At 35.1% G+C, this 16,737-nt stretch overlaps 1 protein-coding gene across 2 annotated transcripts in view; it reads left to right on the top strand.

Annotated features, from left to right (window-relative positions):
- Window positions 1–326: 326 nt before the first annotated feature.
- Window positions 327–16,737, top strand: part of LOC106717191 (toll-like receptor 5) — a 28,904-nt gene continuing 12,493 nt past the window's right edge. For both annotated transcript variants that reach the window (XM_045686020.1, XM_014510926.2), the window contains exon 1: window positions 327–451. In XM_045686020.1, coding sequence (XP_045541976.1) covers window positions 390–451 — 62 coding nt within the window. In that variant the 5' untranslated portion in view covers window positions 327–389. The remainder of the gene's footprint in view (window positions 452–16,737) is intronic.

The raw sequence follows: 16,737 nt of genomic DNA, 5'->3' as shown, positions 1-16,737 counted from the left end.
AAAGTCCTTTTTATAAAAACTAAAATGAATTCGGAGACCGAAATCGCGCGATAAATTTAAATAATAATAGAAAATTGACTAACAAAAGCGAGGAGATCTGTATTAATCCGTTTGTGCAAAATTTGGTCAAAGGATTTGAATTAGGAATCTTTGTGGGTTTGGTCAGTTCTGAATATCGGGCAGCTGACGATTCACCTCCTGGTGGGGTCGTGGTAGGAGCCGCGGGAGCTGCGGGGTCTGCGTTGGCGGGGGGAGGGAGCAGGGGGTAGTGGAACACCCTCAGAGCGACCACTGCCTGCATTCAGTCAGTAGAGAGCTTTCGCGGCGGCCAGTCGTCGGCAATACCCGCCTGCGATGTGTGCGCCCAAAGTTTACACGGACGATAAATAATGACTCAGTGCGAAATGTACGGACTAAACTATGGCGCGAGGCGTCGCAACCGGCATAAGAGGTAATTATTTTATACATTTTTTTTTTCATTTTATCGAGGCACCTAGTATTTTTTATATTTTTATTCGCTCGGCGCGATGTTAGCGGCTTTTGCGAAAAGTACTGCTTTAATCGGCTTTGCGATTTCGGAATTTTATCGAATTTAAATGTTTTCATTTATATATATAAAAAAAAAAAATTGTTTTCTCGAAGAAAAAAAAATATAATATACGTGATAAAGTACAATTATTTCCTACCAAGATAAATGAATATATAAAAAAAGATACTGAGACCGGAATTTAAGAACGTTATAAGCCCGCAATATATTAAAGGTTTTTTTTAATATTTTCAAATTAAAAAATATTTCATAACTTCAATTAAAGCAGATTTTTCTTTACCGTATTTATTATTCATGAGAGAAAAAAAATTAAGAAGAATTTTTAAACTAAAATCAAATAAATAATATTAAAATAGTAAAATGTTAGCAAAATACTCTCATCTTATGTAGTCATTAAAATTTTGTGGAACAAGAAGTCTTGGCTAAAGACATCCGTCGGATATCCGAACTGAGATTTTGAATGTCGTCGGCGCGGCGACAGCGACGGCGGCGGGCACATAACGTAGAATTTCACTGCTGTGACGTTTGTATTAATACATAATATTATCTCTGTTTGGTCAAAGAGAATTAAAGGGATGACAATATGTATCCATACAAGTATCACAGCCGTAGAATACTACGGTTACTTCCACAGTAAATTTGTTTGCGACAGATTAAATAATAGTCTCTTTTGTCGTTATCTCATACTTGAATATTTCAAGTACCTCAAATGTCTTTACTTTTGTTGCTTTCAGTTCAATAGGGTCAAGGAGTCGGCTTCTTTTGTCACTGTTTATTGATATTTCATCTCTGTAACTGTTTTTTTTTTTCTTTGTTAATTTTTTTTTTTACAAACATTAATTGTTCATTTACTCTGACCAGAGCTGGGCATTAACTCGTTAATCCGTTAATCGTTAATTAACGAAGTTAACATTTTGCTTAACGAATTAACTTTTAAGTTAACTTCAAAAAGTGTTAACGCTTTTGTTAACTTCCGTTAAACTCAACTTCCGTTAATAAAAGTCCGTTAATCGTTAAATTAGAAACTTGTAGACGTGCTATTATTTTGTTTAAATTACGCGCCACGCCACGGTCGTAAGTTCAACTTTGTTGGGCGACTGTCGGCGACTCGAATGCTGAAAGAACGAGTTGATAATTGATATATGTGAAGTTCGCGTGCAAGTGTGATGCATCAGAGCGTCCGGGAAAGACGTGACCAACAGGACAAAATCAAAAGAAGGTTCGAAATAGTGTATTTCATTACGTGTATATAAAAGCAAGAGTATGTAATAGCCCACATTCCTAACGCTCTTCGTCCCTGCAATACGCTACTTTTTGAGCAACTGTATTAAAACACTTTTTTACTCGTGCTTTTTCTTAAGCTGTTCCAAACTCGTGCGTTCTCTTTCCCAACTGTCAAAATAATGTCCAAGAAAAAACCAACCACGAAAATTTTACAAAAAAAAAAATCATTGAAGTTTTTATGCTTCATGCAAATATTTCTAAAAAGAAGCTCCTAATTTGTTACAATATCAGATTTAATGATTTAATGCAATGAATTAGGTAAGGTTTCATTTTATTTCATCTCATTAAATTTCATTTTCATTTCATATCAATAAAAATAATCTACTGAAGACTTGGCTGTTTGGGCATAGTTCCTTTTGCCCACCCAGAATGGGTGAAGAAAACAAAAAAAATCTCTGTTCATATTGCTTTACGGTTGGCGCCATTTTCCAAACATTTTTCTTAGTTGAGTTTGTTGTATTTTTATTATTTTATTAAATTGCTTCATTTTTTCGTAACTGTATTAAAAATAGTTGTTTAGTACACGTGGGAAACTGTCATTACAACTTGTTCCAACTGTCAACCCTCACCTTCGGCTGCGCCTCGGCTCGGGTAGACATTTGTCGGGACTCTTTGAAATGACAGGCTTTCCGCACTCGTAATGAAATATACTATAATGCATTCATACTTGTCTCTAATACTAATGTGTACATTCTATAAATGTATAGTCAAATTACAATTTTAAAAAAGTGTCCCCACATAAGTGTGAAATTAGTATGTATATTTTGGTATGGTTAACTGTTAACGATTAACTTTAACTTGCGTTAAATTTTCGAGAATTTAACGCTTTAACGATTAACGAAGTTAATTTTTTAATTAACGAATTAACGATTAACGAAGTTAACTTTTCGATTAACTGTGCCCACCTGTGACTCTGACATATATTTTAATTGCATGATATATTGTGTTGCCGTCAGTACAAAAATGTAAAGCGTTTTTGAAAACGAATGGATTGCGGAGATTATTTTTGTACAGGTAGCACTTAAAGCTAGTGCTATATCTACGAGTATATCATTAATAAAAACTAGCTTTTACTAAATTATTCTAAATACAAAACCAAAACTGATTTAAATAAAAAAAATAAACTTATTAAAAAAATAGGCTTGATAAATAACGGTACATTTAAATCTTCTGGCTACCTCGTCAAATATTAACGATATTTTAACGACATAAATAACGAAAATCATAGTTACCGATTTTACGAACTGGCCAGCATTGCGGACCAGTCGTCGCTCCGTGAAAACGAAATGTTTCAAGAAAAACTTGTGACAGTAAAATATGACGAACCTTGTAAAATATTTTTTTAAACCTACTTTAAACTTGGCGACTAGTTTCATAACTTAAGCATTTAAGTAATTACTGAATATACATAGTACATTCTACTAGGAAAATATTAACTGAAAAGATAGCGAGCGTCCACAGATACTTAACTACTTTTTCTAACTTGGAATTCAGATTATATAACAAAATAGAACAGATATGCGTCGTCTATATTCAGTCATCGATGTTGCAAACGACGGACCCCAAAATATTTCGGTTCAAATTTTTTTGCCCCATACGATGATTGGTCGATAAAACAAACTGGGGTCCAGTGATTCAACGTAGCTTTCCCGCACGCATTTATATCACTATTGAATAGTTTTATGATTCAGTATTTTCGTTCGCAGCGAAATAATTATACTCATAGATTTTTTAACTCTCATGGATATTGCTATTACTCGTATAAAATTCGAATGTAACGGAAATATTACCCTCGATTATTTTTAAGCTTTATAGAATGAATGTTCACAGACTAACGACTTCATTACAAACAAAGACATATAGAGACAGTATCTCGCTTATATTGTCTCAAATAATTTTAAAAGTAAACTGTAAAGTAAAAGGACTACTTAAATCAAGAATTACGAATTTTAAACGTGAAAGTTACCACTGGCAAAAACATCGTTTTAAAAACTATCTTTTTTTTTTCAAAGATTCCCTATCTTTTTCTGTTCTCGATGTCAATGTTTTTGTTCAAATCTTTCAGCAATGGAAACAAATAATTACCCTTCACAATTCAGATATTTGGTGACATACTTTGTACTTGTTCAAAAAATATATTTCGTGAATGAATAGAGTAGTTATGATAACATTGTTTGGGTAAATTGCTACATAATTAAGGACAAAAGTAGGCCGGGGTCTCCGAACCCTATAAAATAAGTGAAATAACATCTCAAGCCGAGACTTCCGGATGAGGCACGTGAATTGAGTTACGCGCAAATAGGCTAGTACTTTACCCTCAATCACTATGCTTGTTTATTGCAAAGACAAATCATTTTAAACTAGAGATTTTATATAAATTATTTTAATCCAAAGAGAAATATCCTTTTTCTGTTCATCCTCCCCTCTATCGATTTAAAGTAGGCGACACACCTGCAACCTTTCAACTTCTATTGGATGTCTATTGGCAGCGGTCACTTTGCTATTTTAGCAAATGACCTCTTGGTCATCTCGTACCTTAGATAATTAAAAATTGATAGAGATTGAATAAATTCGGCTTTATGTATATTTATTTGCAAAGAGATAGAAATTTATGAATTTTTGGTTACCGAAATTGCCTAAAACATTTAGTGATTTTATTTTAATGTTATGAAAGTCCTTGTGAAAAATTAATCAGAGAAATTAAATTTGATTCTATAAATACTGAGAATAGGGTTTAATTTTCAATTTTATATTTGTTATTTAATTCGACGGACCCCTAAATGTTACGGTTGAATTTATTTCACCCCATTCAATGATCGATCGATATAAGGACAGGGGGAACAAGATTTGATGCAGCTTGCCTTAGTAATGCATCATTTTTGCAACATTTAACGATTTATAAACTCATACTACGGGTTTCCATTGCCGACACATCGGTAAAAAAACATTGTTATTTCTATTTTTACAACGAAAATAAGAGACAAAACATTTTTTTTGTAGGAATTTTGGTATTGGAAGTTTGAATGTATTTGAAGATTTATAATTAAAAAAGAAGCAAGATTTAGAAGTAAATCACTACAAGTATTGACAACTCACTTCAAAATCAGTCAAGCCGTTTAAACTATAACAGATCGTAGGCTAAAAAGAAAATTCACGAGAAACTCAAAATCACAAATTTTCTGTTGATGAGCGTGTCCCAAATATTCGTGCTAGGTCCTAAGATATACATACAAACCTACATACAAATATCCCTGCAAAATTTAGTTGTTGTTAGTCGGGTTTTTTGTTATTACTTTTGTTGCATCGAGAGAGCAAGCCTATTAGAGTTTACTCTACTTAATATATAAAAATAAAGTCACACTGCCGCGTTACACTAAAAGCATCCCTTTTAGAGAGACGGATGGAGGATGAATTTTATTCCACATTTTTTGTTATCCCTATTTCCCGAGAAACAAACAAAAACATAAACTTAAAACAACGCATTATACTTTTATGATTATAACAAATAATTTTTTTTCTCTTGCCATTCCAAAATCATTAAAACAAAATTAAGTTGAAATTAAACAATAAATTATACGAGAATTACCTAAATCTGGCATGCCACCTAGCATTTGGCACGTACTTGTGATATAATTGGTACTTTAACCTCTTTAAATCATATTAAACTCGTAATACTATTTTAATGTCGTCTTGTAAGAATTCATTCTAGCATGGAAAATCTTAGTAAGAACGTAGTTTCATTATTCGTTAGCGTTCGCATGCGAAAACCGATTTCATTTGTCGTTACCGATGGTCGATAAATAAATTAATTGAATAAATCTTACTGATATTATAAATACGAACCTTTAGATGGATGAATATTTGTTTGAAGGTATCTCCGTAGCGGCAGACCAAATTTTAATGAAATTTAGCTCAAACTAGCTTTTACCCGCGACTCCGTCCGCGCGGAATAAAAAATAGAAAACGGGGTAAAAAATTATCCTATGTCCGTTTCCTGGTTCTAAGCTACCTGCCCACCAATTTTCAGTCAAATCGATTTAGCCGTTCTTGAGTTATAAATAGTGTAACTAACACGACTTTCTTTTATATATATAGAGTAGCTGTCGCCCGCGACTCCGTCCGCGCGGTTCGTAGATTTACCATAACAGCGTCATCTATTGATTACTTACTCAACCCAGTCGAATGGTATCGACATCTGTTAGAATAATTTGGAGTTAACAGATAATTGTGACTGTCAAATAATAACAGACAAATAATTAGCAATAAATTAAAATTGCGACTATAATTTGAGATTTAAACTATCCTATCTCTCAAGTTGGATCGAACTGCACATGGTGTGCGAATTTTATTATAATCGGTTAAGTGGTTTAGGAGTCCATTGAGGACAAACATTGTGACACGAGATTTATATATATTAAGATAGGTGTAGAACATAGTCTGGACAAATGTGTAAGCTACTTATTAAGTTTTTTTTTAATTTCGACAGCTAATAATAAGTAAAACAGATAATTCCCCGCGCACAGAATCGCGGGTGACAGCTAGTGTTATAAAATAATTACATTTTAACTATTCCATAAATTTTACCTTTAAAGAATGAAAGAAAGAAAACATCGCTGGTTAAAGTCGGTTAAGCCGATTATATACAAAAGCGATCAATGGAATTGACAGACATTAAAAAAAACAATAGCCTTCTATCAGTTATACAATAAGAAAACTTTCACAGCAACGGCTTAAATAGTATTAACGAAATATTTTTTAAAAAACTTCAAAGGATCTCCCTTTTTTGATTTTCCTTTGAAAACAATATTTTTTAAGAGAGAAATTTCGTTCTTGTTTTTATATAGTCGATGAAATTAAATATCAATACGTACAATGTTCGATTTCTTTATCGAAGAAGAATATTTTTAAAAATGAGTTGAAGGCTAATGGACCGACAAGGTGAGACTGGTTGACGTACGTAGTCATGATTATTTTTAAAAGAAATACCGTACCTTAGCTTTGTCATTAAAAATAGATGTCATTTATTAAAGCACGATATTACTTTAATATCGTTGTTAATATAAACCTTACTTTAAAATTAGAATGTAAAGAGATACCAGTTGAATTATATTACATAGACAAAAATTATATATATATATATATATATATATATATATATATATATATATATATATATATATATATCTATATCGACGCTGGAAAGCGTAAACGCTGTAACCCCGAAAGTATGAACTTTACATGAGAGTCAAAAAATCATAACTCGTGAGCTGATACGCCTACAAGCATACGGTATTTAGCAATGTTGTGTAGTTTGTGCTAACCTATATAATAAAATCATTATCGTTTGATAATGGTTGAAATTATTAACGTGTGAAAAACATATTCGCGATTTCAAGGGTTACAGCGTTTATATACTAGCTGTCGCACGCGACTCCGTCCGCGCACAGTTAAAAAAAACTTATTTTATTGATTTTCTAGCGAGATTGTGCGGTATAAATATGAAAATTACACGCAAGAGAAGTTTTTATAATGCCTCATTTTAATCAACACCACTTTTATTGCCACTAAAGCGGAATCTGCCTGTAAAAAGGTCAAACTAAACCTATCAGATGTTTATATTCATCCACTGAATAAAAACCTTAATATACTAAGTTTTTGTAAGTATATAAAGGGCATATGTTTCTTACAGCCTTAGGAAAATTTATTTCAATATCTTTGCATATCGAATATCGTCTGCGAAGTTCCGAAGTTAGAATAACATTTTGTTGTAACAAAATACTCGATTGCTTGAACCAAGAAAATATAACAGAAACTTTTTTAACATTGCAAATGACAGTTTGAAATAATGGAATTACATACCGCTAAACAATTACTCTGGGTACAAAAAAATAACTTTAGATTATACTTGTATTTTTGTATCTGATGTTAATTAAAACTGTAATTAAGATGTTTTCATATTTATCTGACAAATTCTTGCGTAGCAATAAGTGCTCATAAATTAAAGTTAGTCTTTTATGATCACTTATTGCTGCGGCTAAGGATAAGATTTTACAAAACCCAATTTTTAAATAATTTTCCAATAAACCCTAACGTGTAATATGTATTAATCTAATCTCTCATAATATTTTATAAGTGTCCCTACCATTTAAAAGAAATGATTTTTAAATTATAAAACTATTACCAATAGGAGAAGTACAAGTAAAAAGTATAAAATGTCATTTTTGCGCAACTTTCTTCTTGATTCCAAGTCTATGCCAAAAAAAAGATCGTTTAATACGAATTTTAGTAATGCCTTCCGCTCATTATTCTTCAGTAAAAACATTTTTGCGAATATTTTCCTCCAGTGCCCGTTTTTCAACAAAAAGAGTGGCAAAAAAGTCTCTAAACCGCAGTCTCGGTTAGCCTGAGGTTAAATACAGAAAGGGATGGTTTTGTGCACCCTTAATTATTAAATAGATGATACTTTTTTTTCTTACAGCAAAAAGTTATCCCCGAATTTGTTAGCTTTAACAGGAATTAGTGTCTTTTAATTGTTCATCGTCAGCAAAATGTTTTACGTTCCAGCTCCGTTATACGCAGATCCTTTCCTCTGTAAGGCATTACAAATATTACGAATACTTCACGTTTATGTTTTACTTATTTTTTAAATTAATTATAGCACTACGTTTAATTGTTTCTTCACAGCTGAGATTTATATTAACAATTTAGTTTCATCTTATTGTTTTAATCATAATTGGTTTTCGTCCAAATCGATTTTTCATTGGGTATTTTAATCCTCATTTCTTTTCAATTGAATATTTACGTAATATCAAGTTAACATGTACATTTATTTTAACGAAACACAGAATGGAGGTGTAAAGCAATTCTGCGATTCGTCTGTTGAGTATGGTGCTGGAGGCCTAATTTTAGTCATCTGCCCCTTTCTTACCGCCTACCCGCCCTTTTCTTATGAGAAGAGGATGAGAAGGGAAGTGGATTTGACTTATGGGAATGCATAGGAAGGGGAAATACTCTTTCAGTGCGTCTCCTCCTCCGTCGATTAAAGGAAGGCAACGCATCTGAAATTGAGGATGTCTATCGACAGCGGTCGCTTCGCTATTCGACGAATGGTGGCCGCTCGATTATTTGCCACCCTATGATATTTTAAAAAAAAACGAATACATTTTTCATTATTTCAATTATTTATAGCAATCAGAAATTTCTTTTCACATAAATACGTTTAACGATTAAGTTGAAATGCCATTTTTTAAGCATATTGTGTTTTATTTAAGCAGAGTGTAACAATACCTGTTCTGTACTTAACTTAAGCTTAACTTAAGTAATTAAAAAAAATCATTTATCTGCGTCCAAGTACTGTACAAAGATATTTTTCAGTTTAGATACGAGTTAATTAACTCTGAACTAACATTGAGAAAAACGTTTGGATATTCTTTGTTATATTTATTTTAAAGCTAACGCTGTGCTTGTGCACTTTAGTCTAGCAATTAAAAATGTTCTCAAATTTTCAAATCGACAAACTTTTGTTCGGCAAAGCAATACAAAGATTTTCCGAAGTGTGCTTTAAATTCAGGTCATCGTTGTATTGTTATAGATATTTAATATAAATATATCTTTTTCATCGCGGATTCAAACAACTGAAATGAATATTTCACATACTTGTTATTGAATAGTGAAAAAAATCGATATTTTTCTTCCAAATCTTTTTTCATTTTTTTAAATTATTAGATAGATTTTTGAATGCACAATTTCATTAAATCATTACAGTTTATTCTTTATTTTTAAAGAATAATATATTGTCATACTCATTCCAAGGAATCGCCTTATTCGATATTTTTTTTAGGTAGCAAAAAACACACATTACTCTCTGTCATAACGTAACCTAATAAAATGTGGTTTTCTTTTATCATTCATCTCATTTTTACGTCTTTATCGATTGAAAGAAAAAAAGCACTCCGACCGATTCTTAAGCCTCTGTTTTGTTTAAATTAATTAATACATTTAACCCATTAAACCCATTTTCCACTAAGCAAAACGCTACACGACTTCTACTCGTATTTCAAGTCGAAGTCGCGCTAAAATTAATGAGTTCTAAAAACTGTTGTAAAAACAAACTATTTTACTAATCTTATAAATTCAATTCAAAGTTTGGATGTATGGATATCCGTTTGAAGGTATCACCGGAACGGCTACAAGAATCTAAATGATATTTGGTTTATATGTAGAACACTGTAACGACACATATAGGCTATTTACTATGTTTTTTTTAAATTCCACGCGAATGTGGCGTGCGAGTTAGGTGTGCCAGGACCATGCCTAGTGGAAGTCTGTTATCTCTGCTTACACCTTTGTTTTACGGCTATTAGATTGGATTGAGCAACTCTCCCTACGGAGTTCAGGTAAACATATAATAAAATATATTAATAATAATAATAATAAATGACAGCGGCCGTCACCGAAAAATGTCACTGAATTTTTAATGTAAAATTAAAAAATTTGATTTAAATACAATATACCGGAAAACAAATACAGGAATATTTTCAAAAAGGATATAAATCATTTGGGAACTATATAAAGCAATACTAAAAGCGTGCAACATCAAAAACTTGTAAAAATCGAATCATATGTATGACACATAACATGTCAAAAGAGAATAATATATCAATATTTACAACAAAAAACCATAGAATGAAGATACAGGAACCATAATTCAGAGGACAAAATTGAGCCGCGTCGGAGATGCGCACGCCTAAGACCTGCTGCGCTCACCTCGCTGGGCCTAATACCATCAACGTCGGAAGAAGATGAGTCCCCGACCGCTAGTGAGGAGGAGCCAGCGCCGTCCACCCCGCCACGAAGACCTGTGCGGGGCCGTGGTCGGCCACCGTCGGCACGCTTGGGGCCTGCGGGACGCATCCCGCACCCGGCCCCCGCTACCGGTGGTGTAGTGCGCCGCATGAGATGGACTTCAGAACTAAACGAGAGTGTCATGCGCGCGTATTACCAGGCAACAGAGGTGGAAACAAACCTCACAGCGTATCGTGGTAGGATGTTGTCTCTGTTTCAGGTCCTTCAACCAAATACCGCCGTCACGGCTCAGCGCTTATCGGATCAAGTGCGGGTCATACTGCGGTCGCGTCGGCTGGATGACTCCGTTCTTGACCGTCTACGCACTGAAATACGTTCCAGCCTTAGGGACACGGAGTCTGCACCTACGGCGCCGCTAAACGTTGACTGTGTAGACAGTCGGCCACCGACGCCAATAGCACCGTTAAACGTAGGCGCAAGTGATACTATAGCTGAGAACGTAAGTAGCCAGGATAATGAGCATATGAGGAGAACTTTGGAGGAGGCCATTAAGGAATTTAAAGATGTCCCTACATTAAGTAGATCGCGGTTACCGCGTTTGCCTATTCATAGGGGTAGTTTGGCTATTGTAAACCAAATGAACGCACTACTAGCGCCGTATTTTGATGCTAGTAGTAGCTTAGCAGAAACACACTCTATTCTGTATTGCGGGGCTGTCGCAGTGTGTCGTATGGTAGGTGTCAAACTTAATATCAAAAATACCCAAACCGTGCCACACACCTATAGCAAACCAGCCTGGCAAGCCAGAATTGAACGTCGCATTAACACCTCGCGAACTTTAATAGCCAAACTACTAAACTTCCGTGCTGGGAATACTCGGCCGAAAGTTATGCGTTTTGTGACCCAGGCATTTTCCGGGACTAATATTAGTCCCAATAATTACATACTTAGGGTCACGGAACGCATAGACTTTTATAAGCAGAAGATCTGCGCTTGGGCGAACCGCATACGCAGGTACAAAAAACGAGCGGACAGATTTATTCTTAATCGTCGCTTCCAAAGTGATCAAAAGGGTGTTTATAGAGGCTGGGAGCAACCCAGTGAAGGTGTGAATGACAGGCAACTCCCAAATCCAGACGATTTAAACAATTTTTGGCGTGGAATATGGTCGGTGTCTGTCAATCATACAGAATCAGACTGGGTTGAAGCTGTCGGGCAGGGATGTGAACAGATACCAGTTATGGATCCTATTACAATAGAACCTAGTGACGTGAGTTGTGCAATCCGTTCGGCTCATAACTGGAAAAGTCCTGGGCCGGATGGATTGCCCAATTTCTGGATCAAATGGTTCAAGAGTTCGCATTTCTGTCTGGCAGCTCAATTCCAGGCTGCCATCGACCTGGGTAGTCTCCCAACCTTTATGACCACAGGGGTCACCCACCTTTTGTTCAAGTCCGGTTGTACCACGGAAGCTAAGAACTATAGACCCATTACTTGTTTACCAACATTATATAAGTTGCTTACATCCATTTTGAGCTCAAAATTAACAAAGCATCTCAAAGATCTTTTGGCCAAAACTCAAAATGGATGTAGGCCTGGGTCCCGTGGTACGAAGGAACTACTCCTCATAGATATGACCATCAACCAACAGGTCCGTCGAAATAGGAAAAACCTCTGCACTGCCTGGGTCGATTATAAAAAGGCCTATGACTCGGTGCCGCACTCGTGGTTGAGGAGAGTACTAGAGCTATACAAAGTTGATGTAACTCTATGTACTTTCCTCAGTTCATGTATGCGGCAGTGGGTTACTAGACTCTCTTTACCTGGGAGTGCAGCGCCTATTTCGAACGGACTTATAAAGATTGAGCGGGGGATTTTCCAGGGTGACAGCTTGAGTCCGCTGTGGTTCTGCCTGGCCTTGAATCCTTTAAGCACATTGCTAAACGAATCAAGGCTGGGCTTTCAGCTTCGTAGAGGGGGTGAAGTCATATCTCATCTTCTATACATGGATGACCTCAAGCTTTTCGCATCGAAAAAGACCGACCTAGTGGAACTGCTCAAAATAACTGAAAAGTTCAGTAGTTCCATCGGTATGGAGTTTGGTGTCGAAAAGTGTGCGGTCATGTATGTACAGCGGGGGAGAGTTGCAAGCTCTGATGGGCTACAACTCACCGAAAGTATGTCCTTCAGATCCCTCTCCGAAGGTGAGACCTACAAGTACCTTGGTATATCACAGTCGTTGGGTATTGTTGATGAGGATGTAAAACATCTGATAAAAGCACGATTCATTGGCCGCCTGAGAAAAGTCCTAAATAGTCTTCTATCAGGTGGTAACAAGTTTCGCGCTTTTAACAGCTGGGTTATGCCCTCGTTAACTTACTCCTTTGGTATACTAAGGTGGACTCAAACAGAGCTGGATATCTTGGATCGAAGGGTCCGTTGCATGCTGACCACACATCGGATGCATCACCCACGATCGTCGGTTATGAGATTGTATATCCCACGGAAATGTGGTGGCCGAGGCCTTCTCAATGCTAAGGACATGCATAACCGTGAGGTATACAATCTACGGGAGTATTTCCTGAAAATCGATGAGGGGATACATCGAGATGTGGTGTCAGTAGATAAGGGGCTCACTCCGCTCTCTCTTAATAACGAGAACTGGCGTAAACACCCAGTGTTGAGCACCTCCGAGCGTTTAGATATATGGAAGAGCAAGGAGTTACACGGCAGGTTTTATCGGGCTCTGCATGGGCCTGATGTAGACCTGCCTGCCTCTGTGAACTGGCTACGTTTCGGTGACCTCTTTGGGGAGACCGAGGGCTTTGTCTGTGCAATTATGGACGAAGTTATCAAGACGAACAACTACCGGAAGTACATTATGAGGGACGGCACGCTAGATGTCTGTCGTTTGTGCCACTGCCCTGGCGAGTCCCTCAGACATGTCACTTCCGGTTGTTCTCGCCTTGCTAACTCCGAGTACTTGCACAGACACAACCTAGTAGCCAGAATAATCCATCAACAACTTGCTCTTAAGTATGGTCTGATCGCTTCGGAGGTGCCGTACTACAAATACACACCGGAGCCAGTTCTCGATGATGGTCATATCACGCTCTACTGGGATCGATCTATTATCACGGACAGGACTATTGTAGCCAATAAGCCTGATATCGTGATAATAGATCGATCTGCGAGACGTACGATAATTGTTGACGTAAGTATTCCCCATGACTGTAATCTCGTGAAGGCAGAGACAGACAAGATGTCAAAATATTTGGATCTCGCGCACGAGATTGCAGCCATGTGGCATATGGAGTCAACAATTATCGTACCGATGGTGCTGTCCGTGAATGGATTAATCGCGAAGAGCCTCGATCACCACCTAGAGAGGCTCTCGCTCGGTAAGTGGGTGAAGGGCCAGGCACAGAAGGCGGTACTCCTGAGCACGGCACGCATTGTGAGGAGGTTTCTGTCTCTGGAGGCCTAACCGCCGGTAGCTTGGGCCCAAGGCTCCGCTGCCGACGTATCCAGATTTTTTATATTTTTTTTAATATTGTTTAAGATTTTATTAAGAAAAATATATAAAATTAAACAAAAAATAAATATGTGGAATAATAATAATGTTTATTTGATTCAGATTACAAAGATCTATATTATTATACTAGGATTAGTAAAGGCTTAAAAAAGTAATGTTAGTAACAACAATAAAGAGAAAAAAAATTACTTTATACACTTATATACTTTATTTATTTTGGCAAAAGATTTTTTTATAATCAGCTTACTGTAAACAGATATAATCTTTTATCTTTATAAGTTAAGCTTTGAATTCTGCTATTTATCACTATGAATAAATTAAATTTAATTAACAAAACGTTATACTAATCTCGTTTTAATATCGACAGTAGATAATCTCTTTTGGGCTTCTAACGTTATTAGAAACCGTTTTCAGCCATCGATTATGGCATCTTAAGTCGTGATGTCATTCTTACGAGCACTGAGGGTTTTAAAATGAACAAGACTGCGTTATCAAGTAACAGGATAGCAATTTGGGTCATCAACTCGATTAACCAGCACTTTGATAGCGTGACATACCATTTATATGAAATGTAAAAGTGATTTTGGAGTACTTACCTTCATATTATGACGTAGTTTATTTAAGCGTTATTGTGTGATTAGCTAAGATGTTGTCTCTTACTAAATATTTCTTACGATATGTTTTTTATAACTTTTAATAGTGTTTCCTAATTTTGGGAAAGTATTGTGTATTGTTTGCTATAACGGTGGGTTCACATGGCGTACCGAATTGTAATACTGTATTTTAGTTTAATGAAATATTTGTTATGATTTATTAGTACTTAGGATTGACTATTATGTTTTATATACGAGAAAAAGAACTAGCTGTCGTCCGCAACTCCGTCCTCGCGGAATTAAGACAAAAAAACTTTATAAGTAGCTTATGTATTCTTCCAGACTGTGTTCTATATCTATATGAAATGTCATCGAAATCCATGCAACCGTTCTGGAGATGCCTTGTAACAAACATCCATCCATTTAAACATTCGCATTTATAATAATAGTAAGATTGAGTTTTTATAACAAATACCTACCTTAAGTATTAAGGTAATGTTTCAAATATACATTTCTATGAATATTACATAAAATATTAACAAAGTCTGCGGTTGAAAGATCTATAACAGAACGCTATAAGGTTATATGCGAAATACAATCCATTTAATATCGGTTAGTTATTTATTAGAATACAAATAATTTGTTTGACATTTAATGTATTTTGATATTGAATTCTAGTAAAACAAAGCGAACTGATCAAGAAAGAGGAAGAAAAAGAAAACTGATCAGTTCTTATTTCAGATTCAAGGCCACTATAATTCTAGTCTATAGTCGAGATGTTTTTTATATAAAAGATATGAAAAATATTTTTAGTAAAAAATTCTTCAAAATCCGTACAATGATTGATCCATCTATATCATATGAAAACCAGTTACCCAGATTTGGTACGATCCCTTTCTTTGTAAGCCAAGAGGGTAAATGATCGGCCGGTGATGATCAACACGCATGGACATCCGGAACACCAGAGAAACTACCTATATATTGTTAATATATTTTAACAACTACATATATCTTTCTTCTAGTACCAAGTAAACGTACAAAATGTTTTTTATGTGTAACGATTGTTAAATTTCTATAACATTTCGTAAACGTGTTAAACACGAAAGATATAATCTTTCTCCGAGTGAAAATGAAAGATAAATTAATTTTAAACGTCCCTTTTACCACAACACAAGTACCCATAAGCGGAGATAATCCTCTTAAAAGACGTTTAATATTCTAAATAGGATTTAACCTTTAATATGACAGAAATACTAGCGGAATTAATTACCTTGAAGTTAATATGTTTACTTAGAAAATTTAACTGAAGAATTATCAACACTAAAGTCTGGTTAAGTAAACAGATATTGGGGCAGTAAGATATTTTAAATTTGTAAATAACTAGTTGACAAAATCGACTTTACCGCAGGTATAAATTAATAGTTTATGTGATATTCCAAACTGTAATCTACTTTGGTTTTAAATTTCATCCAAAACCTATTCATTTAAACACATTCATAATCTTAGTACGCTCACTTTATTCCCTAATTGCTGGCTTATTCAATATGAAAAAAATATATACAATGTTAAAAAAAACGAACGTATTACCAATATTTTTCTTCAGTATTCTTTGTCATATTATCATAATATACATACGTATGAAAATGTAAAAGAAAAACATCAATAACCTACATTTTAGAATCAAACAACTGTATATAAAGCAAATACAAACATTTCATTTTACAAAGACTATAATTGAAAGAACTCTTTGTCGACAAAAGCTTTTCTTTGCAAGGGTCGTTTGCTATAAGCCGTTATTGTACATCTACTTTACCAGATCTTACGTATGAGTGTAAAGGTCAATCAGAATAAAGGCCTTATAATATGCTATACTTTTATACTTTTGATGTTTCGACAAATGTCACAAACATATTAACAATTTGGTCATTTTACCATGTATCTAGATATTTTATATTAGCACGTTATATCACTAC

The sequence above is a fragment of the Papilio machaon genome, chromosome Z, assembly GCF_912999745.1.
Source record: "Papilio machaon chromosome Z, ilPapMach1.1, whole genome shotgun sequence".
NCBI lineage: Eukaryota > Metazoa > Arthropoda > Insecta > Lepidoptera > Papilionidae > Papilio > Papilio machaon.
Note: the sequence above shows the minus strand (reverse complement) of the source record. Positions and strands in the feature narration are given on the sequence as shown.